The 23,716-nt window shown below is 35.7% G+C and overlaps 1 protein-coding gene across 1 annotated transcript; it reads right to left on the bottom strand.

Annotated features, from left to right (window-relative positions):
* Positions 1 to 760: 760 nt before the first annotated feature.
* On the bottom strand, positions 761 to 20,816 carry LOC113499053 (formin-like protein 14). The gene is made up of 7 exons (XM_026879388.1): positions 20,015 to 20,816; positions 17,250 to 17,569; positions 5,896 to 6,052; positions 4,520 to 4,757; positions 4,145 to 4,257; positions 3,769 to 3,905; positions 761 to 3,392 (listed from the first exon to the last, which is right to left on the bottom strand). The coding sequence occupies exons 1-7, from the start codon at positions 20,355 to 20,357 to the stop codon at positions 3,207 to 3,209; spliced, it is 1,494 nt and encodes a 497-aa protein (XP_026735189.1). The 5' UTR covers positions 20,358 to 20,816; the 3' UTR covers positions 761 to 3,206.
* Positions 20,817 to 23,716: the final 2,900 nt, after the last annotated feature.

The following is a 23,716-nucleotide window of genomic DNA, read 5'->3' as shown; positions in this document are numbered from 1 at the left end:
GCAATATATTTAAAACCAGTTTAAAAAACATCCTTTATAAATACGACATTTTACAAAGATATTTCATTAATAATTTTGATACTATACGACACTTTGGATAAATATTACATGCAAATGATATTAAACATATGTCCATGCGAATGCATCATGCAGTGTTAATCATAATTACTAAAGATACGTGAAATGAAAACGTGCTTGAAATAATAATTAGGAACTTACCCACGTGACATGCAGTTGTAGACCACAACATTACACTTTACCTATACTTAACCCTTACTATTGTGTAGCTCAACAATTATCGTTCAGTCTGTTTGTCAATACATTGCTATTAAATAAAGTTCGTCTACAATCGATCTTTACTACAAAATAATACTTTTATAATAAAGAAATCTTACAGAAAATGATATGGTGTGAACATTCAAGTAGGAAGAAATAACTGAAATGTTGACTATTCTGCGGTATAAATAGGAGGAATTAAAATCTACTTTACATTATCACAACCAAAAAACCTAACGATGTCATTAGAAAAAAGAAACATAGTATTTTTTTCACAAGGATTTCTTTAGAAAACTGTCGTTAAGAGTTCTAACAAGTTTTTTTTGTTATTTTTGGTATAAATCATATGACACAAGAAATTATAGAACCAGAATTGTTAACTACGCCTATATTGTTATCTACATAAGAAATAATAAAAGTATAGATGAACACAAACAAGCATCTACTACAATTATTATGTTAGGACAATAAAATTCACGACAACTGATTGGTAGGATTACTCTTTTATTATCCAAAAAATAATATTATAAATAATATGAGCGTCGTACACATCACTATCACAATACCGGTTGCGTTTCAATACATGAAAGCGTATTCGTTGGCCCATTCACTAAATTTCTTAACTGCTACATGAATAAGGCAGCGATACTGTCAAAATGGTGCATAGGTATATCAAAATTAAATTGAAAGTAATTGTAAAAAAAAGCATTTTTAAAAAAGAATCTTAAGTTTGCCAAAGGCTTATTGGCAGTTAAGCAATTTACTGAGCAGCTTTAAGTCAAAGTGAAATAATATGGGCATGAAGCGTTACAGGTACAACAATAGCATAAAAATCTGCAGTAATGGCACCTCACTATATTAAAAAAGAAATCACAACATAGTTCATATCTCCGTCTACATAACTTTCCGTATCGCTATATGTATAACGTGCAAGCATTTGACAAGTTAAACGAATCAAAACAACCGATTCATTAAATACATAAACTAAATTATTATAATAAAATATAATTACATATAAATAATCTTAATGACTCAACGCGATACATTGGTAAAAGTCCTATCGATAATAATAACTAAATGATGAACAAAACGCTCAGTAAATAAAAATAAGACGCTTATATAAAAAATAATGAAATTATAATTTGGTATAATCGAATGATTTAACGATAAGTGATACGATACTTATGAATTTGCATTGGTACGTGGAGTGTCGACAATCAAAATACTGACTCAGGTGCAATATTTACGATTTGTGGAAAAAAAAAGTTACGACTTCATTGTTTTTGATATGACAACACTGTCTTGTTTTCTTAACACAGGTGCTATGTTATATATTTTCAGGAATACCAGTTTATCCCCAGGTGTTGAAAGAAACCAGTTTGCTTCGTGCTGAGTGCATAATTCCCACGTAAAACATACTCGCAATATTTGTTGAGACTAGAGGTGATGTGCACATGATATTCTAGTCTAAAAACATAAACAGATATTTTGAATGTGAATATATATTGCTACTTATCCTGTCGCCCATTATAGCTTTGTAAACGATTACTTTAAAATGTGATGTCAATCGTACGCTCTTTAAGTTCTCAGCATTATCTAATTGCTGATTTGATTTATAGGTCAGTAAAATATATACCAGATTAATACTTATATAGAATTATCAAACCGCTAGTCAGTATTTTAATTAAATAATAACACTCATTTGTTAGTAACATGGGCCACTATTAATTGAATGCAGAATGTCCGTGACCAAGGTTTTGAAATATTGCATTAAAACTACAACCAATAGAATAATGCCGATCGAAGGGAATGACAAATTAAATGCGTAATTTTTGGAAAAATAATCACTGTACTTTATATTCAAATAAATGTACTATAAAAAGAACAATTTCGATAACTTATCTCGATAATTTAATTTAAGCATAGAGTATCACTATGTCTATACTACTATGTGCAGTGCCTAGCAAAGTATAGTTCAGTACAAATAAATATATAGCGCGCATTTGTACATTTTGCACAAAGTATTTGTAAGAGGAAATTGATTCTTACATTTCAACAAAGATTGAATTCTCTCCAAAATGTACAATAACGCGCAACTTTAAATCGAATTTCAGTCTCCATGAAGACACTTAACCAAAACGTCATGCGGTCATGCACGTAACGATACAATAAAATAACAAAAATAATACTTCATTATAATATAACAATTTAAACTCCAAGACGAAGTAATATTAGCATAAAAAATTATATCCATGACTAAAGTAATTTTACTTAGATATTATGCGTGTCAAATTTTGACTTGTACCTATTGCACTTAATCGTAAAACTAAATATCTAGAACTAGGTTATTTATATGACTAAGCAGAGCATGCTTGTGCGTTTTGCTCTTCATATAACTAATAAATGAACATCGATATTTGTAATCTTTGTTTTCAAGTGTATCGATACTCGATAGGAAATATCGATGCTTATCAAGAGTTAGGGTCACACCCCTAGGGTTACTTTTGTAACGATTATATTATTGTCATGATGACAAAACTGAATTGTACGGAAAAGTACTTCATTTATCAGTCCTGATTTGTCAGGCTGGTAATGTCAGTCGCATTCAAAAATAAAGAATATTTTGACTTCAAACATTTTTGATCATGTTTTACTGTCCGTAAAACTAAAGTCAAGGAAAATGGAGCGGACGGCACCATTTTGTAATGATCATTAATTTGATCTATAATTATTATCTCAGTATCCATTACTAAGTGCAACTACATCCAATCGCGAACTAATACTACGTAAAGTTCTACAGAATTCTCACATAAAACTATAAAGTTCGTCATTGATCGATGGAGCCGAGGTTTTAAACCTTGACATCGACCTACAAAGCTGGATCGACCGACCAGATAGTAACCGGAGTGGTGAGCTAGAGTGGCCGCCGGTTACGCGTACTTACCGGCGACGGTGGCGCTGCTGTAGCCCTTGGCGATGCGCTTGAACTGGTCGGGCTCGGGGAAGTACGACGGCGGGTGGAACAGCTCCGCGAAGCGAGCCTCCAGGTCCAGCGGCCGCATGGACGAGCCGCGGACTGGCGGCTGCGGGGCCACGCCCTCGTCGCCGTTCATGCTCTGGAAATGGATCATTGCTGCTATTAGAACATAAGACCCACATTTTACCGTTTCGAGACTGCAGTCGATCGATAGTTTAAATCTTTCTGATGTAGTGTAGTAGTTCCTAGAGTATGTGGTGCTTTTGATTAATATGGGCTATTTGTTGGTATACCCTTAAGGGCTGTTCTATTGGTTAATGTATGTCAATGACGTCGTCTTTATCTGGCCTTTAGGCTTTAGCCCTGGCCTACCTTTGTTTGGGTTCCAGAACGCCTAGTTATATTCAACATGGAATTGGGAAAAGCTCAAGATATATTTTTAAGGATTTTTCCTTTTTTCTTATTGTGTTGATTTCTGTAAACATTGAAGTTTATATCGTGGGCATGTATCATACCGATTGACGATGATGTGGTGGCGGCGGCGGCGGAGGCTGGTTGGTGTGCCTTGCGGGCGGCGGCGGCGGCGGCGCGCCCGGCGGCGGCGGCGGACACACGCCCGGGGGGCGCAGCCCGCGCGGGGCTCGCAGCGTGCCTGCGGACGTAATGGTACTATATTATGTGTTGAACAGAGGTGAATATGACTGTCAAAAATAATAAATCATGTAAATATTAGTTCAAAGAGTTCTGGACAGTAAAAGTGTTTTTGAGGTGTGAGGTGTGAATTAATGTCGTAAAACTATTAATTTTGAAAATGATATACAATGAAATTTCCAAATCCAAAACATGTACAATGTAGAATAGTGATATATCAAACAATGAATAGATTCTTACCGAAATGTGAGGCAGGATTCTTAGTACCGATTGGTGGGTTGTTAGGAGCGGGCGGCAGGTTGAAGGGCCGCGTCCCTCCCGTCTGCGGTGACGATGGCGACGCTGGTGGTGATCTAAAATGGGAGAATAGGAAAAGGTAACCATTGAACAACCAGGCTAGTAAATCGAGAGAACGTTGAAATATCAACATTTTCAATGATTTTAGATAAAAAGAGAGCTGATAGATAGTTCAGCTTTTTGTACATCTAACCTGAGCGCATATTTTGCCATGATATATTAAAATTAAACTCGTGATTCAACTGTGGGATACACAACACCAAAAACTCCATTTCCTCTCTGAAAAAGGCAATTTCTTCGCCGAATTTTATTACTAACCTGGGCACTCTCATACTCTGTGCTCTAGCAGCGATCTTCCCATTAGTGATCAGCTTCTTCGGCGGTGGCGACGGCCTGGTATCGTTCGGCGGCGGAGGGGCCATCGCCGGCGGCTTCGGCGCGAGGTTCGGCTTGCCGTGGCTGATGCGAGTCGGTCGCTCGCACAGGTCTGATGTGGAGAGCGAGGAGGCCGGGGTCGGGGTTGGCGGCGCCGATGACAGTGACGTCATACTCCCACCTGAAATTATATGGACTTCTATGAATTATTTAAGCAAGGTATTTATATTTTGCATAGTGCTCTGTGTTATGTGCCCTTGTAGTTATATGAATAGAGAACGGTTTCTTTAACAAACGGCAATTTTTTCTTCCATCTAGTTTATTATATCTATCTTAACCATCGAGGGAAAATAATGTCGTTTCGAAATAGCTAAACCCTTACAAGTTTTAATTAAGGTTACGATCAGGAAATAATAAAAATCAACGAAAAATTCAATCACTTCAGTATTTTGGTGTAATCTACACACTAATTCGACGGACTCATTGACAATTCTTCAACAAGTGGGCGGTAACAAAGAATGGAGATAAGACAAATGGGAAAGAGGATCTTTTTGAAACGTAATTTGACGTAAATACAACGATACACATATTTACAATTTACATATCATCTTATTATTATTCGTCAAAATGTTTTGTCCTCACCTATCCAAAACCATTTAAAATTACAAATACAAACAGGAAAATGCGATCCACGCAAACCAGTGCATCATCAGTTCCAATTATTTATTATTAAACAATTTACATGCATTTGACCAAAGGAGACAAAAATTAAATTATATGAACATATTTGGTTAAACCGATTTAGTTGAAAACATTACCTATTTAGGACATTATTTTCAATACAGAGGAAAAACTTGTTAGAAACAATCATAATAAAATGCAATTGGAACAATGTAATTAATCGTTTAATTTAAATTGATAATATTGACAAATAATGTAAATTGGTGACGCAAAGCGAATTCTATTAAAAACGTTAGGTAAATCATTATTTGGTTAGTGGAATTTTGTCCTTCCTTCCCTATTAAAAATTAAAAGGCAAACATGCAGGTCAAATTATTAAAGTACCTGCAATCACCTACCTGGAGTAATTACCCTACCTAATTGGATATCGTGCCCCTTGAGTGGTATTATTGAATCATAAAAAAAGCCAAATTTTCTTTGATGAAAATGGCGGGATGCACTCGACTCTTTCGCAAGAAACTTTCCTCTGCTAGCCATAGACCGAGATAAATAGAAGGAGTGAGGTGTTTGCCCTACAGTTACGCACTAGTAGCTGTTAATAACAATAGTGAATAGTGTTAATAGTATAGTGTGTTTACCAAGCGCACCCTGTCCGGTGGAGTGCAGCGAGCTCTTGTTCCTGTGCAACGTGGTGGCCACATGTTGCGTGATGGTCTGCTCTGAGGTCTGCTGCTGCTGCAGGTTGCTGATGCGGTCCAATATCGAGTTGTTCGTCAGCACAGAGTCCGACGAACTCTGGACAAATTGGAGAAAATAAATGATTAATATGGTGTTTTATATCATTGACCACACTACACCACTAGTATTATAAAAATACCTCATATCTCAAATTTATAGGAGAAATTAATTGAGACAAGTACACATTTCACACACACTGAAAAAATACAGACTTCAAAATGTATAAAATGCTTTTTCGAATCCATAATAACTACGACTTCTCATCTAGTTTAACAGCCTCCAATAGCATTTAAACATAAGCCCCTTTATGACGCACGCTGGCGGTGAGCCAAAACACTGCGAATGTAGGCACGAGCTTGGAACAATAACTTATGCCTCTACATGGTCCAACGATACCATCGCGTTATACAATCAAAGAGCAACCGCAGTTTTACAATGCCAAAATTCTCCTCATACAATAGATCGTTTAGTAATCAGAATAGTTTAAAAGATAGTTTCAAGTCCGGTGGTCCGTCAACACAGTTATCCTTTTTGGTCCTTGGAGTCGACAAACCTGATGTCCCATTGCAGACAAAGACGTACAAAAAGATACGCGCATGAATTACCCCGACTGGTCATTGCGGGCTTGTTATTTCAGACAAAAAACCAGACGCCGTCTCAGCTTTTTCTTGTCTCTTTTAAAGTCAGTGCTCTCGAAGTAATTTCGTTCAAAGGGAACTGGTCTTTTGACTTTCGGCTTGCTATCAAGCCAATTGAGGAAAAAATGTTGAGCACAAGAAAAAAACAAAATTAAAACGTTTTTATTTCCAGTAAACTTATTAACACTCTGATCTGGATTAATTGCGAAGTTCCAAAATGTCATTCCTATGGAGAAAACCGGCTAAAAACACCATGAATAACTCTTTGTAATAAAATTGTAAGGAAAAACATCTGCTAAAGAGGTATTAACTAACGCGCATTAGTCAAAAAATATTCAGAAGTTGGAAACGTGTGATATAAAATCATACGTCATAGTCATGATTCATAACCAGTACTAATTAAACGAGAAATAGGTACGTTGCTAATAAACTCGCCAACCAAGCTATGAATACGGACGCGGAAGTACTGTGAGAGTTATTGCAATGGCCATCTCTTAGCAATCGATTACTGACAATTACGATTGTAAATAAACAATGCACTGATATAATTGTTATCAGTGTGAGTCAGCTGTTGCGAAAGTGTCCGCCCGATGAAACCTACGTAAATGTAGGAGGCTGTGTTCAGATCGCGAGCGGGCAGACCGGTACACTGCGCCCACGCATACAAGAGTTCCATTAAGTTAAACCTACCGAAATTCTAATGGGCACCGAGTCTTAGCATTTAAAGAAGTCCTCATTTAACTTATCTTAAAATATTATTTAATTCCTTTTACATGATGATAGTTTGAATACTATTTATATACATTTCAATAAAGTTTAATACGAAAAAAAAAACAAACAATAATTAATCAAGGCATCAAAAAATTCATCGGCATCGCTGCCGGCTGGGAGTGTGCCCAAAAGGCTGGCAGCATTGCCACGTTGAATGGCAATGCTAATCCTCTGAGCGAGGTAAAAGCCAGCCTTTGGGTCATATCTTAAAATATTGATTTTAAATAACGTTTAGCAGTAATAGTGGGTTATCGAATACACGCGCTATTTGACTATTTCTGTATCAGTTTTCCTTCTGATAACAGGGTATTTACTTGGTAGTTTTATATTATGCACTGAACTGCTTCCTAACTTGATTTGTCTATATGTCAACCAATACAACTTATAACGGAAAGGATATGAGTTAAGAGTTTTGGATATAAGCATAACAGAGAATATAAACTAAGAATTATTAATAGACTGCGGCGTCACTTTATGAAAATCAATGAATATTATGTCAATTAGAATTAAATAATATAGAGCTTTATTCCGCTAAATCTTACAAGAACAATTATCCTGTGTGTCACTCAATACGTCGCGTCTATAAATTTAGTACTTCGGGATATCCGTATTATACTCTACAAGGAAGAAAATCCAAATAATTCACTCAAGCCATAAGTAGAATAACAGCTCGCTTGCAGTAGGACCAAACCCGACCTCGCTCTGCAACTAATTAAAACTCCTATCACAACACCACAAGATACATTATCCGGTGAATCATGGAGTACCACCCATCTAATGACTCATGAGGACTGATGACTCAAATGATTCCTTGTTGACACGGTTTACAAGTTAAACTGCGGTTATACAACGCCCTTGCGGCTGAATCACATCACCTGTGACCACTGCCCAGATACGCGGAACAGAAAAGTTCTATACGAGCTAATTATGCTTCAATGACTTAGATGTATCGGAGAATAAGCGCGAACAGTCGGTCCTTGCATCCGAAGAGCATGTGGTATCAATTATTAGAAGGTATTTCCTAGAAACCATTTATTTGAAACTGTGGAAGACGGTGTTGCCTATGACAGATAGGTGGTATTCCTACGATGTTACGCTGCTTACCCAAAAGTCTCTGGTATTCATTATTTAGTAGATAATGGATTTTCTATTAAGAACATCTGAATTCACATCATCAATTAACAGATCTGAACATTTGCACTTTAACAAGTTGGTTCTCATGCGATATCAAAACGAAAACATCTGTATCGATGAGTGAAAATAACCTTCACCGATGGCCGGGAGCGTTTGGAAGAACAAGGTGAGCCGGCGTCTGGTTATGCAACGGCTTTGCTCAATCCGACCCAGTCTGATAATATAGACACCTGATTATGTACGATCGAGTCGGAGGCGCTGTGGGTGTCAACAGACTGACCTAAGTGCTTTATTACGTCTACCGAATAATATTACACGAGACAAGTTACTAGGTAGGTGAAAAATCGACAATCATTATACAGTATTTTAACCCATTAAGTTAACGTTAAATTTTCTTCATACATTAGTTCCACAACGATAAATCGCAAAATCTCAGCTTTACCACAAAAACATTACAGAAACAGTTATAATTCCAGGTTGTACAGGCCGACGTAGTCACCCCTTCGCAATTACAGTCACGAAACGTGAAAAACTGTATGTAGGTATTAAAATGTAATAAGTAGGTGTATATTCAAAGGAAAAGGATTTTTAAGTTGAGAATGCGACATTGTTCAGGTCAGTGACTGTTTACAATGTATGCCGCAAACCAAACTGTTTAATTAAGTAAATGAATACACGAAATTAAACATAAACATCTTACACATTAAGAGAAAGCATTATACTAATTTTGTTGATGAAAGAAAGAAAGAAGAAATTACAAGTGTACGGAACATGAACATTACTTAATTTCGTATTAAATAAAATACGTTCCCGATGTAAGAGGAGGATTTTTCGCCAAAATAATTATACCGGCAAAATGAGTACAAAGACAACTGACTCTACTCTCTTAAATTGCCTATTCAATGTGCTATGAATTACTCATGGATAGAAACCGATTATTGCAAAAGAAAGTATCTTTATGACACCACAAACCAAGGCTCATAGCTTGATGAGTATGTTCACTTTATGAGTGGTCATAGCGACGACATAAATCACAGACGTCGAAGTCAATATGTTTTCCTTTCACAATGTAGAAAACTAAAACATATAACTGGAAACATTTGGGAAATGGAATAAAAATATAGGAGAATAGATTTAGAACAAAGTTAAGTAGTTTAAAAAACGATAATATAAAAAGCTTTTTACTAATATTATTGTCGATTATATTTCGGTTCTCATGCACATAAAGTTTCTTGTTTACAAAGATAACGCTTCGTAACAACACGAGCTCAATAAAGGAGGTTTTATCAAAATAATATTGGATTCAGTAGCAATAATAACGCTAGAACATCAATCACAGTAACTGGAGCAATGACATTGGCAATAAATTCACGAACAGAAATAACTGAATACATAAAAGGTAGGCTCAGTATTTATTAATAGAAGTATAAACAGCTATGTTTACGTAACCGATACTTTAGTAAATAATACATCACCAATAGTAAACACAGCTCATAAAGGCAAATAAACATGTCTCGATGCCCTTTTCTCTGTTGATGTTATTGTAGGGATAGTCAGTCAGATAAATGTTAAAGAAAATATGGTGTTTTATTGGAGGAAAGTGAATAGAGGGAAGCTATATTTACTGGCGGTTGTGGAAGCGAGAAGCAAAACTTTGCGTAGAGCAACATAGTGCAGAAACATCAGTAACAGTCTTAATTTTGAGGTTGGATCTCAGAGCCAAATTCAATATTACTCTTCCCACTCTTTGATGAAGCAACACAAGAGGAAATAAGACAGGATAAAGGGAAAAGCAATGAGTCAAAAACATTGATTTCCCACTTCCGAAGTCCGCAAAAGTGACGGACGAATGTAAATACAATCTTGTGATTCACAATCACAGTTCATTAATATTCACGGCCAAGCGACATGACTACAACTTGTAATGACTAATATTATTGTCCCTCTTGAGGTTTTTAATATTAAACTTCGCTTTAATACTATAAAATTCCAAGTGCATTTTGAGAGGCTCAAAGGTATTCAATTAGGTTTATCTTAGCGTCCAGAGAGGTTTAAAAAAGTTTTCATTCAATGTACATATCTCTACCATTGTCTTTAGAATTTACGCTGAATAAAGGTTAGCTAATTCTTACTTCAAATAAAAATTAAACATCTTTCTGTTGTTTACCAGTATTAAACATAAATCCATGTAGCCGTTGCGAAATTATTGAATAGCAAACATTAAAAAGTCCAAATTCAAGCATCGTAACTTTCGTTTTATGACACCGATTTGTAAGATAAGACAAATTATATGTAAAAGAAACTATCGAGCGTAGACAATAAATAAACTTTGCCTGTATAATTTTGAGTATTAATATCCTCATTAATCATCAGATCATCCATAGCCTATAAGTTATGTCACCTTATGTAAAGAAACCTGTCGTGTCAAAGAAAGTACGTATTAACGTTGGCTCATATTGCATCACATTATGCTCAATTTTTGGATAAGTATTTGGCACTATAACCGAATTATGTAAATACGTTAAACCAGTTTAATAAAAGCGCCTACTCGTTTAATATTCAGATGGACATCTGGTGAAGTATTTTATGTCTGCAACTCACTTTGCCTTATATGTGCAAGATGAACCGGCTTCGAGCTGGCAACTTTACTTCATTTAAGAAATCAGACGCCCTTTTATCGCCTTCCACATTCGAAATTTCGGACAAACGTCAAAAGCAAATTTACAAAATGGCGCATTACCGGTAGATGTTGAACAACGATCTGTCGATTGCACAAGACTATTCTACTTTCTTGAAGATATAAAACTAGTTTTAATATTTGCACAACTTTATATATCTTGAAATAACATAATCTTTTAGCAGTTTCGTGTTTTATCATTCTTATCTAATATTAACTTGACATTGATGTTACTTTCGAATGAGAACAAGGTGGCAAATCATCTTTTGTTCTCTTCTGCAGGATCTGACGATTGCAGAATATTTACGTCTTTAAGAATGAGAAGTTCTTAATAAACGTTGATGTGTTTAATGAAAAAAAAACATTTACTCGTTTAATCAATATACCAGGTCAGCTAGTGTTGATAGCGCATGGCACAATAGTGATGTGGAGTAATTATTTTAACAGAAGCAATGGCCTATTTTCGTATCACATATTGTTTGCGAAACGCGGTCAAAGAGTAACGTCCGGAAAACTAATCAACGGAATAGTTTTATTCCGGCGCTATGTTCCATATTCGAAAATTCCATTACTACTAAAACAACTTCGTTATTTTGCTATCGAATTTTAAAGCCGGTGGAATTCATTTAATTGTTAGTGTAAAGTCATAGTATGGCTTCCTTAAATGTCACAAAAATCTAATTAGTAATTAACCAAATAGCATTAGGATGGAGGAATTTAATCAAGGTTTGTATTGACAGGCGCCATATCAACATTCTGTAAATTCTCTAAATTCAATTAATATGTTTGTGTCAGTCTGTTATATCTTATCACGCAAAGATAATAAAGATAAAAACAAAAATCGTCTCTATGAATTCACGAGCTTAGGCAATGGGTTTCACAGCGCTTCAAATGGCTGGCAATAAAAAAGGTTTTAACACTTTTGTTATTCTTAACGAGACCACCAGGAAATGCTGGCCAGCTAGAATAACGTCTTTTGTAATAACTCAATGTTCAAAAGAGGTTTGTTTGTTTTGAACGAAAGGCACTGTTCTGACACGACTATTGATAGCAGACCACAGACAATTAACGAATTTACTTATTAAATACGTGTAAATTAAACCAAATTATCAATCTAGTAAATAATTAATGAGGTGAGTGTACCGAACTCCATCATCAATTAACCAATACTATGCCGAGATCTCATCCATGACGCACAATCTATTTGTACTTTATATATCTACATAATTAACATAATTAAACAGTAAATACCTGACTATAATCCTAAAATAGTAATAGAAATAAAGTGAATAAAATCAAATGAAATCGTGTAACTAAAACGTGTTATTGATAATTATCAGATAATACTTGGTTCGAGTAACGGGTAGCACGATAACAATTTAATCAGCTGATACCGATGTTGCCTTAGCTCTACAATAATAAACTATTACACTATTTTACGTTTCAATTCTACTTTAAGTCCGAACCGTGTGGTATTAAGAATAGACTGAGAATCCACGCAAGGGTAACTGAATTTAGGATCAAGATTTCTACGCGTTGGTCTTTAGAACCAAAAAAAAAATAAGTAAATTTTAACATATATTATACAGAGAGATAAATCAAAGTTTTTAATAAAGTTTTTTCCTGCATATCCTTTTTGGACACGATACAATGATAAGAGCTTGATATTCAATCGATTCAGATGTTCATCGTGATAAATCGACAAAAAAATAAAAACACTTATTACGAATATATCATCGCCCCTTGATTCGGGCCAATGCAGGAAGTTTATCATGATATTGAACACGTCATTTATATAATTGTGGAGATAATATCAATCTGTTTTTTTTTTCTCGTATCAATATTTATCGTTAAAATCAAATGCAAGTGAATCTAAATATAATTATGCTATGATTTCGCATGTTGTCTCATAATCAAAATATTTCAAGCCCATTTTACGTGTATATAGATAATATAATATACCTGGATAAATAATTGAGTAAAATTAATGATGATGATTAAACCGTACAGTATCTCAGTTTCCCCGTGACAACGGCAGGAATAAATCCTCGGCAATCGATAAAAAACAAAACAAAGAGAAAAGATAAGGGACCAGGTGTGTGCTATACTTTGATGTGCTTAGGAAATCCGTTAAATGGTGAGTACTGGAAAAAAAAATATCTCATTGTCTCTCATGTCATCCTCCGTCTATTCACCTTTTCAAACTTTATCATACGTTATTATCAGGACATTAGCGATTGAGTGACAAAAAGGTTATGTTTCTGCAGAAAATAGATGATTCTTTTTAAAACGCTGGTTCCACTAAATGTTTTGCGAATATTTTTTATTACAGAGCCAAATAACTAACCCAGGAGAAATCAAGAGTAAAAACTGATATTGCAAACAAGTCCATTTCATAATTATGAGAACCAAACACGTTCATACAACATTCAAATCCCTAGAGGCAAACATAATCCTGTTGTATTTATTATTCAGGACCACGGATGAATCCGGGAGGAACAAAACGGTGGTATCTCTAACAAAACGGTGATCTATAAAACAGAAAACGAATTCTACTCAATGGCCGAAAACTATCTGTAAAGGAGGATAAGCTTGTACGCTCAATTATGATGTTCTGTCAAATCAAGCGTAGCAGGTATAATAATAAGGTATGCTGAATTACGGGGGTGGGTATAAAAACCTCCTTGTGCCCATTTCGCTTAAGAATAATAAATTGTGTGCCGACCACGCCCTATTTTCCCCCGTTTGACCTCAGTAATCCCTTGCCTGTGCCGGAAACATTTTGAATACATGCCTCGGCACGATTCGCTGCGTCCGGACTCCGGAGTAATCGCGTGCGTTGCCCATTATGGGCACTCTTTATGACCATGAAGTGTCATTGGTGTTGTCAGAAAGACAGAAACAGAATGTTTTGCTATGATACTGTTTGCTTGTCTAGACAGGATTTGGTAGAACAACATATATGAATCAAAGACAACGATATACATTCCCGGCACCACGCAAGAAAATTCAGGAAAACATTTTCCTTTCAAAAAGTCTTGGGAAAGAATGAATTCAGTAAACAGGTTGACCACTACTGTTCAATTTAAGGTAGGGAATAAATCTCACTTGACCCGAGTGTGCTGTACAAATGAGAGTAGTCTCGAAGGAATCAACACCAGTCAATATATCTAATACAACTAAAAGAAATCTCTTCAAGCTGAAGAGCACAACAAAAAAATATCCCTAACACTAATCAACGTCGATACAGCAGAGACAAAGAAACAAAGGCAAAATTCATTTCGTCTTACTTGAAAGATGATCATTTCAGATTCCCTAGGATGAATCACCTAGATTACTACTGAAACCACGTGACTACCAACGGTATCAGCTGGCAAGGCCGCTATCTACACAATTTATATGATTATTATTGTAATAATAACACGAACATCGTAATTAGATAGCCAGTGACCTTTGAAGCTGATTTTACAACTATTAAGTTTTAATTAGGCTGCTTGAAGCCTTACTATGACGATCAGAAGTCTGTCTGTGTGTTAAGTTGTTCAGAGATGGTATTACGCACGATTTTTGACACTTGCAAGCCCCCAAAGGATAATAAATCTGCTCTTCGGTATGAAGTATATAACTTCATACATGGAAATTTAAACATTGCCGATTGCCAACATTCATTACTCCAGCAGACCACGTTGGAACCCAATTACACCACGAAAGTAATATACCCGATAGTGGTACTCAAAGTTATAATTTGTGCCAACACACTAGTTACGTTCGAGTAGCTTGGCACTATTGGGTAGTTAAATTAAAACTTTTGTTTCACGTTTGGCAACAGGCACTTGCATGGAACAACAACGAAACTCTGGTGCAAATGACGTGGCTATCTGTCTTGTAGATATATTACAATGTGCGCTGCGTATAGGTTTCAGAGGAGACATGGAACCATGAACTCAACCCAGAAAATTTGATTTCTCTCTAAAACTAGTTTATGCCCGCGGCTCCGTTCACACAAATCTTCCTTGGATTTACGTATTATAAGCTCAAAATTGGAAAAATCAAAAGAAGGTAGAAAAAGCCATTTAATCATTCTCTATCGTTTAGTAGACGACGAAACTCTGTGAGTAATGAAGGAGCGATTGGCTTGTATAAATAAAATATATTAACATCAAACGATTAATCAAAATGTCAAAGGCTACATAAGCAAATAGTGTGATTTCATCGACTTTTACTTTTATGCCTACATTCCAGATAACATAATATTTTGATACGTAATTTTAACTAATTGTTTCACGATTCTTTGTCTGCGTAACAATATTTATGAATTTAAACAATGCGTATATTAGTCAAGACAATATATGACTTGAAAATATAACGCAAGCGACTTTTTATTTTGGTTATAACTGTTATTGAATCCGTATAATCAGAACAATAAATTAAGAAATGTGAGTGGTATGATAAGCATGATCTTTGTTGTCAAGGTTATATACGATTCAGCTTCATCTGAAGCGAACAATAGAAATGTGGCATTTCTTTGACGCAATCGAAAGATTATTTTGAAAATTTGCTAAGGCACGTATTGGCGTTATTTCATACATCGGTTCAGTTAAGTATTGAGATAATATAGTGTTTTGGGGTGGAAAGTGATGATGTTTATGAATACAAATGTAATTGACATATGCATATTGATATCATTTTAAACAATTTGGTGCGGGTTTTGGTAAACCGACTGCCACATAAAAATGCGGAATTATTTGCCGCAGTGTCAACAACTAAAAAAGAGGTTTTTATGTCTGTTGTCTTTTCAATTTATGTATTTGAAACAATAAAATCGATGTTTACGGAGGGATTCCCAATTGTTTCAATATTATGAGCGAAGAGGGAATACCGCATCCAAGCCATATTTAATTCAGCAGAAAGAACTCTCTTTAGGTTTCCAAAACATCTAAAATCTATTTTCGATCAGGATATATAACATCGTATACGTTACATATAAAAGAAACTTATGATCTATTTGCGCTTTCCCTAAAAGTCTTAACAACAATTGTTTTTAATGTGTACCCACTTTAACAAGTCAAACAAAAAGAGAAAATCTATATTTGAAGTGCGGTAAACCAACGAACGGGCTTGGTACAAAAGTAAACAAGTTACCAAATCGGTTCGACCCCACCCACGTGGTGATATTTTAATTTTTTTATTGCAACACGTGGCCGTCATCCCCGCTTAGGGTATTTTTACAATACACAATACCTGTGTGGGTTAATAATGTTATTTTCGATCAAGATCAACTTAGTTTTGGATTTCATTGATTATATTATTCGTTCTTGAGATCTTAATTTTATTAGTATGTCTATTTCGGACATCATTATTTTATAGAAATCAGGATTTTTTACTTCCGGGATATAGGTTTAACTTGCACAAAGGTATGTCTAAATCTAAGCTACGGAAAAGCGTAAAGTTATATATTTATGAAAATCTCTGTTTTCCTTACAGTTGATTTTTTTTTCATTACTTTTTCCTATACTTTGTATAGAATTATTAGTCGCAATCGTCACGGCTAATTCTCATTGACATTTAATCACGTATTTGTGACGTCAACGGCTGGCAAATATTATAACATGAAGTTCTAACTTTCTCCAGGGACATCACGTTTGCTGATGCAAATAACAATTGACGGCACATTGTTTTTACGATTCGCAGTAAGGAAGATGTAAACAGCAGTTTATCGGTTGTCGTTTAACGTCACCGCGTAAATTAGTAAAGGAATGGTTGTTGTTCCTCATTTTGAAACCCTACATTCCAGAGATCCAAAATAATGGACAAAATATAAGAATATACGGTATTCTTTTAGTTTATATCGAAAACTTCGAAATTATTATATTATTAGCTGTTAGCATCTTTGCCAAAACAAGATCAAACAGTAAATTGCAAATATGCATTGACTAGTACTGAAATAATTTACGTCATAACAAGGATTTTTGAAAAATTGCCTGCAGCCTACAGGAATGTGATAGTGACTGAAAAAAACAATAGTTTTACTCACCAAAGGCATCGCCGGCTTCTGTGTGGGCGGCTGCGGAGGGGGTCCTCTCGTCCTGATGTCACTCGGCTGTCTTCTAACCGCAGGTCTCGCCGGTGGCTCTCTGGGGAGCTCTCTCGGCGGTTCTCTAGCTTCCCTCGTATCCCTATCACGTCCAGCCAATGCTTCTGACAATGCTGCTGATAGAGCCCCGACATTGCCACCCATCGATGGCGCTGGCGGCATCGCTGGCCGGACTTTATCTGGAGAAGTTCTTTGTGGCTGATGTTGAGGTGGTGGGAAGCGAGGTGCATCGTTCTTAACTTGTCCATTTGGCGTGGTACCTGTTGTAAATCGTATTTTCGTAATCGTAGAACATCTATAAAGACGTTTATGTTTTTTTATATCACTACTGATGTAAATCAAGAAGCCTTACTGTAAAACGTACTTATTTTCTTGCTCTGGCATTATTTAGTAAAGTAGTATATATTAGTACTAGCCAGCCTGCCTGTCGGTTATAGATGTAAAGACATTACCTTTTCATCACACTCGGTCACACCGTTTGGGCGTAAAGAAGTACACATACTTTCGCATCAATAATAGTAGTGTGATTTCATGATCCAAAGAAAGCTGGACAGAATATGTTAAGCTTTTTTAGGCTATCTAAAAGTATCCATCATAACATATTAGTTAATCAATCAACTAAAAGAACCAAATGTGCTAATCCAGGATACAAACTCGGTACTACACTACTAGCTGCCAGATTCGATCAGCCGTTACGTCGCGGCGTCGTAATTACGTTACCAATATCCGAATGATTCGGACATTCATACTTTCTGATTTGTTTGATACATGTGTAGTCTTCAATTCCAGTATGAAACCACCTTCACTGGGGTGGATAGTGAATGAAAAGTATTTTATACATATATTCAATTAATTATAGTATAAAATTAATTGCAAATGGGGTTCAGTCAAAATTTCAGTCCAGAATGTTATTTTTTTAAACATTTCACTTTTTTGGTCAGTAGAAAAGATGTATGTATGTATTTACATTTTATAAGTACATTGTAGGAAAGATATAATCAATCAAATGTTTGCTTTTTTTTATGGGAAGTATGCTACTTGCAGCAGATTTTTTTTTTGTTGTATTTGAAGATGTAGTAAATAATCAGCTACGGCTAGCCATTAGGTTTGAAACTTACAATGATTTTTATTTTATTGTATTTAGTAATAACACATATGATCATCAGGTAGTTAAATAAGCATGATCATTATTTTACTTACATATTTAACTGTAAACATTTATCTAGTTGGTTTTCCTAAATAAATATTTATGGCTAATGTAAACAAGTCCTTAAATAATTTAATTACTTTTTAATTTAAGTTACAATGTCATGTATCAAAGGAAAGGTGTTTGTATAAATTAAATCACAAATGTAATATATGTTTGAAAAAAAACCTCATGAAATTTTGTAAGTATGTATGGATGACTGCTACTCTTTCACGCATAGACCACTGAATGGACAAAACTATACACACCGTTAGTTTATCACCTAGATTGTCACATAGAATAGGTTTTATTTTGATTTGATGTTCCTATGGGATCATTTTTATTGTAATGAGTGGAGTTCTGGCAATGGTTGGTATCATATAGTCATAGCTCTAGAAAATATTTCATTCAGATAATTGGAGGCCTTTTCATCGAGCAGAGGAAGACATACTTCTTGTAACATTCAAACAAATTCTAGTATTATCCCGACTGGTAAGCCTTATTGCATCTTTCCATAATGGATTTAACAGGTCAGGCAGGTATTAACAGAGCCAGATTTAGGAGCCAAGAGGCCATGGTGTAAAGGAGTGGATGCCCCCGCAAATTATTTTCATTTCGAGCATAATTGATGCCTTTTCTTTCAAGATCTTCTGAGCCCCCTGCTTATGGAGGCTTTCGCCCCGTTAGCTCTCCCCTAAATCCTGGGTAATAACTATGTAAAATAATAAATCTATATCTATGTGGTGTACCAGGAAGAATGAAAGCTGACCCCAACACACTTGGGCAGAAGCTAGGCAGAAGTCTGCCCTTATTTTTTTAATAAAAATAACTTATTTAAAAAACAACATGTTAAAATAAATTACTACATTAGTAACAAGCCTGTTTAATCAACTTCAATGTATCAATTTGTATCTATAATAACTACTCACTTTAATTATCTTTAATGATAATACCCTGTTATTAGCCACATTAATTAATTCCATTGGTATATTTTTTGTAATAATTAACAATAGGTGAAACTATATTTTAATTTTACATACATGGCAATCAAAACACATTGAAAATGGGATTTGACCAGATGGCAGAATGGAGAAAGGCCTTGGTCTTATATTAGGAAAAAAATATATTATTCAATCTATTTTTTTTTTCCAAAAATGGAAAGATATTAACATACATAAAATTCTTCAATTCAAAATATTTACTATTATCATTATCAGACTTGTAAAACTTAGTACTAGACATAGGCATCTTTTTGTTTATGCCAAAGGACATATAAATTTATTATTTCAAATGTATTCTTGTACTTCCACTATTTATTACTGCTATCCTTAGATAAGCTTTATGCCCAGTAGAGAAACTACTTAAGGCATGCTTGGAAAATTAAAACACTATGTTATTCACCTGTTCCTTTTTTTTAAAGTATTTAGCATACAAAGGCATTTCTCAATTCAAATGGTGTTTCAGATTAAGTATAATTTAACAACTTAAGGTCCAATTTAAAAAACCAGTGATTACTTGCCTGCAAGTTTTCCTGTAGCTCTTAGCTTTGGCATTCCACCAGCAAAGAGCCCACCCAAGCCTGGTGGTCCGCCCCCACCCCCATTCTGGATTGGCGCTGGACTTCTCGCCCCATTCCCAGCTTGAGATGCACTACCAGAAACATTCGACACTTTCCCAGGAATATAAGGTCCACTTTTGTCCACCGTATGCGTTTTTTTTAACTTGGCACCCTGTCTTATGGAACTTAACAAGGCATTTCGATCATTAGCACCACCACTCTTTGCGGCGCCTCCAAACACTGGCGGAGGCGGAGGGCCCGGAGGCGGCGGTGGCCCTGGCGGCGGCGGAGGCTTCGGAACCATTTTGACACAACACTAGCAAACGCTATCACCAAATGCCATCAGGCGCAAACCAAATCGCGAATGACTTTATACCAAGCAACTCAGTATGCAAGTTACGACTTCACAATCCTTCACAACGAGTCTCCGTGTACGTTCTCGCACGTGATGACAACACTCAATGCACAATACGTCACGCTACACTAATACATACTAATTTACATAAAATGTTGAAGAACCTTGCCCCAAAAGATTAATCATTGTAGGAAATACGTATGCATTATAATAGAAATTGTTTTTATTCAGTTCACCTTAACATTAGTGTGAACAGCGTAAAGTATGAGAAAACATCACGCAATATTTTTCTTTATGAATTTAATATTTACATAGAATAGATACGAGTTCGATAGATTATATTATTTCATCACATACGACCGACAGAAGACAAAATCAACGGAATGAACTTGATCAAGATTTCGTAAAATTCACAAATGGCCGACCCGACCTGTCAAGAATCACACAGATTAAAAAATTGAAACATAGACTAAAAACACAAACGTTTTGGTAGGTTGTCACAACACCATTGACAAAAGGTGTAGCCTCATGGAGTCGCTCGACGCAGATTTCCAGCGACAAATATGGTCACGTGACCCCATATTAAATTTTCCGCGACTCGAAAAGTCACTGCTTCATTCAGTCGCTCGTCGCTCGTAAGCAGGTGCGGCTTCCTGCAGTCGCTGGTCGCTCGTTTGCTGCGATAAATCTGGTTAGGACGCGACTTTGTGTTGCTGATTTCCTTACCTCATTCGTAACCCGTGGCAGTTATACAAATGAAAGGAACAGGATTGAATGACGATATAATGATGGAGAGGCCTACGTCCAGCAGTGGACTGCTATGGGCTGAGATGATGATGATGATGATAATGATGTTGTTTTTTGCAGTGTATTAATTATCTATGATCATTTCCCAGCGACAAAGCTCAAAATTTTGAGCTTTATCGCTACATATCACGTGACCAGAATTGTCGCTGCAAACGAGTGACGACCGACTCATGAGGCTACGCCTTAAATCATAGAAATAAAATAAAGGAAAAAAAATGCACATTTTAATTCATTAAAATTTTGGAAACATAAATTATCCTTCCATGGAAAACTTAAATTGTTACTAAAAAGTACAAAAATAAAAATATTTTTATTCACTATTTGGAACTTGCTCCTCCAACTGAAACCGGATCGTCTGGATGCAAAGTGGTATACATTAACAAGTTGGTATCGTAGCTGGCTTCACTGCCACCTTGACTAGTAAGCGCAGCCTCCATAGCTGCTCTTTCAGCAGCTGCACGTTCTTCTTCTGCTATAATCTGTCTTTCTGCATTTAACGCTTCTCTTTCTCTCGTGCGATGGTCTTTCAATTCCTCATTTTGCCTGTATTTTAGAAGCCGTTGAGATAAATATTTAACTGGGTCCGTGGGTTGGTGCATCAATACATGAGCTATACACACGCGAAGAGCAGGCCCAACGACCGCCTTTAAATATTTAAAATCTTCTGACACATGGGCATCGGCGGGGCAAGGATCAAATATGTCTAAATGGCTACGAATTCGTACTAAATTACCTAACCCATCATTTTCATATTCGCTCAATTGATCTTCATCTCTATAAATACGTTTACCATTTGAATCAATGTAATAACGACCACACTGATCATAGTAGAAAGTTACGCCATCTCTTATTTCTTTTACTTTTAATAACACTCCTGTTGAGTCCATCATATATTCGCTAGCAGTAGCATGTGCTTTATATATTCTTTGCTTTGTGTTAGCATCAATATAATAGCGACCACATTCGTCATAAAAATAAACGTTTACTTCGTCATCCATAAGAGGCACAAGTTCATTGCGTTCATTAGGTTGATAGAGTACATCATCATCCGGTAGTCTATAAATTTTCCTACTGTGTTCGTCAATGAAAAAAGTTCCAAGTTCATCTGTGTACTCTTCTCTTATATCAGAAGCGCTCAGTATAGAAATGATAGAGCGCTTTCGTTCACCAAACACTGCCTTATCCCACAGAGCACATAGCTCCGAAACTAAACGTTCTCGATCCGGTTCCGGAATTAAATGGTTAAAAATTTTAAGCTGATAGAAATCTTCACATGGACATAGTTTGTCACCCCTAACATCATCGTCCAACCTAACGATTGATTGCATTTGAATGTTTTTTATGGTCGTTTTCAAATTTTCGAGCGATGCCATCCTCTTCTCTAAATATTCTTTCTTATGTCTCAGAGCCATAAGGGCAGCACTAGTTGGTTCACTTTCTAACCTTTTTATGCGATCATCTAATGCAGTCATTTTTTCGATCATTTTACTCATTTCGAGACCGTGCCCAGCAGTACATCTCAACAGAGACCCCATTTCTTTTCCTTTGGCTTTTAATTTCTCGATCAATTTTCTTGCCGCTGGTGATTCGTCAGTTTGTAGTCCATCAACGATTTGCTGTAAACTTTTTGTTAAATCTTCTGAGATTTCAGGTACGTTAATGTTAATGTACTTACTCAATTTAATCGATATGCCATCATGAATTTTATCAAGCCATGCTAATAAGTCATCGATTGCCTCATTAACATGAACCTTAAATTCGTCAAAACAAATATAATTCTTAAAACATTTCAGTTTCTCCAATAGGATTATTTTTACGTCCTTGTGCATTTCTTCCACTATTTCTAAATCGGCGGACAGTTCATTTTGTTCTTGGTTGCTTAGAATTGAGCGATATTTTTCCATATACCTCTGAAAATATCTCAGTCGGGCACCCAACACTTCAATCGTATACGTTATGGATTGGTATACATGATCCCGGGACTGTTCCTCAACAAAAACTTTACGATAATTTTCTATGTCGTTGACAGCACGTAACCATCGCAAATGGTAATCCACAATAAGATCGAGAACTCGATTTTTATCATCTTCACGTAAAGCAGTGCGTAAAGAACAAAGCGTGTTAAATACTTGGTCCGAGTAATCTTTTCCAGTAAGAAATATAACTGCAGATTCATAGAAATCTTTAACTTGTTTTGATATGTCTAACATAAATTCAATATCTTGTATTTCGTCAATCATCGCCATTTTTTTATAAATTGTAAATTAAATCCCTGAATAAAAATTACGATATAAATTACTAAACCTATTCAGGATTCATTTGACAGGTAAAAAATATACGGCTCTTTTATTATTATTTTTTATTTTTAGGCAAATTTAAAATGAAAAAAGTTTATATATTGTTTGACTATTTCTTTTCACCTCCTTTTAAAATGTACACATATTAAACCGAGGGGCTACCACCACGTCTTAATATTATGTTACCAGCCAAGGCCCTTCCAC

The sequence above is a fragment of the Trichoplusia ni genome, chromosome 11 (assembly GCF_003590095.1).
Source record: "Trichoplusia ni isolate ovarian cell line Hi5 chromosome 11, tn1, whole genome shotgun sequence".
In the NCBI taxonomy this organism is placed as follows: domain Eukaryota; kingdom Metazoa; phylum Arthropoda; class Insecta; order Lepidoptera; family Noctuidae; genus Trichoplusia; species Trichoplusia ni.
This window is presented reverse-complemented; position numbering and strand designations above follow the sequence as displayed.

Bases quoted from the DNA above. Each gene is read 5' to 3' on its own strand.
- LOC113499053 (XM_026879388.1), bottom strand. From the start codon at position 20,357: ATGGTTCCGAAGCCTCCGCCGCCGCCAGGGCCACCGCCGCCTCCGGGC. The intron at 17,570-20,014 runs GCAAGTAATCAC...GATTTACAACAG, and splicing joins AGCTACAGGAAAACTTGCAG to GTACCACGCCAAATGGACAA. The intron at 4,258-4,519 runs GTTAGTAATAAA...CTCCCATTTTAG, and splicing joins CAGAGTATGAGAGTGCCCAG to ATCACCACCAGCGTCGCCAT.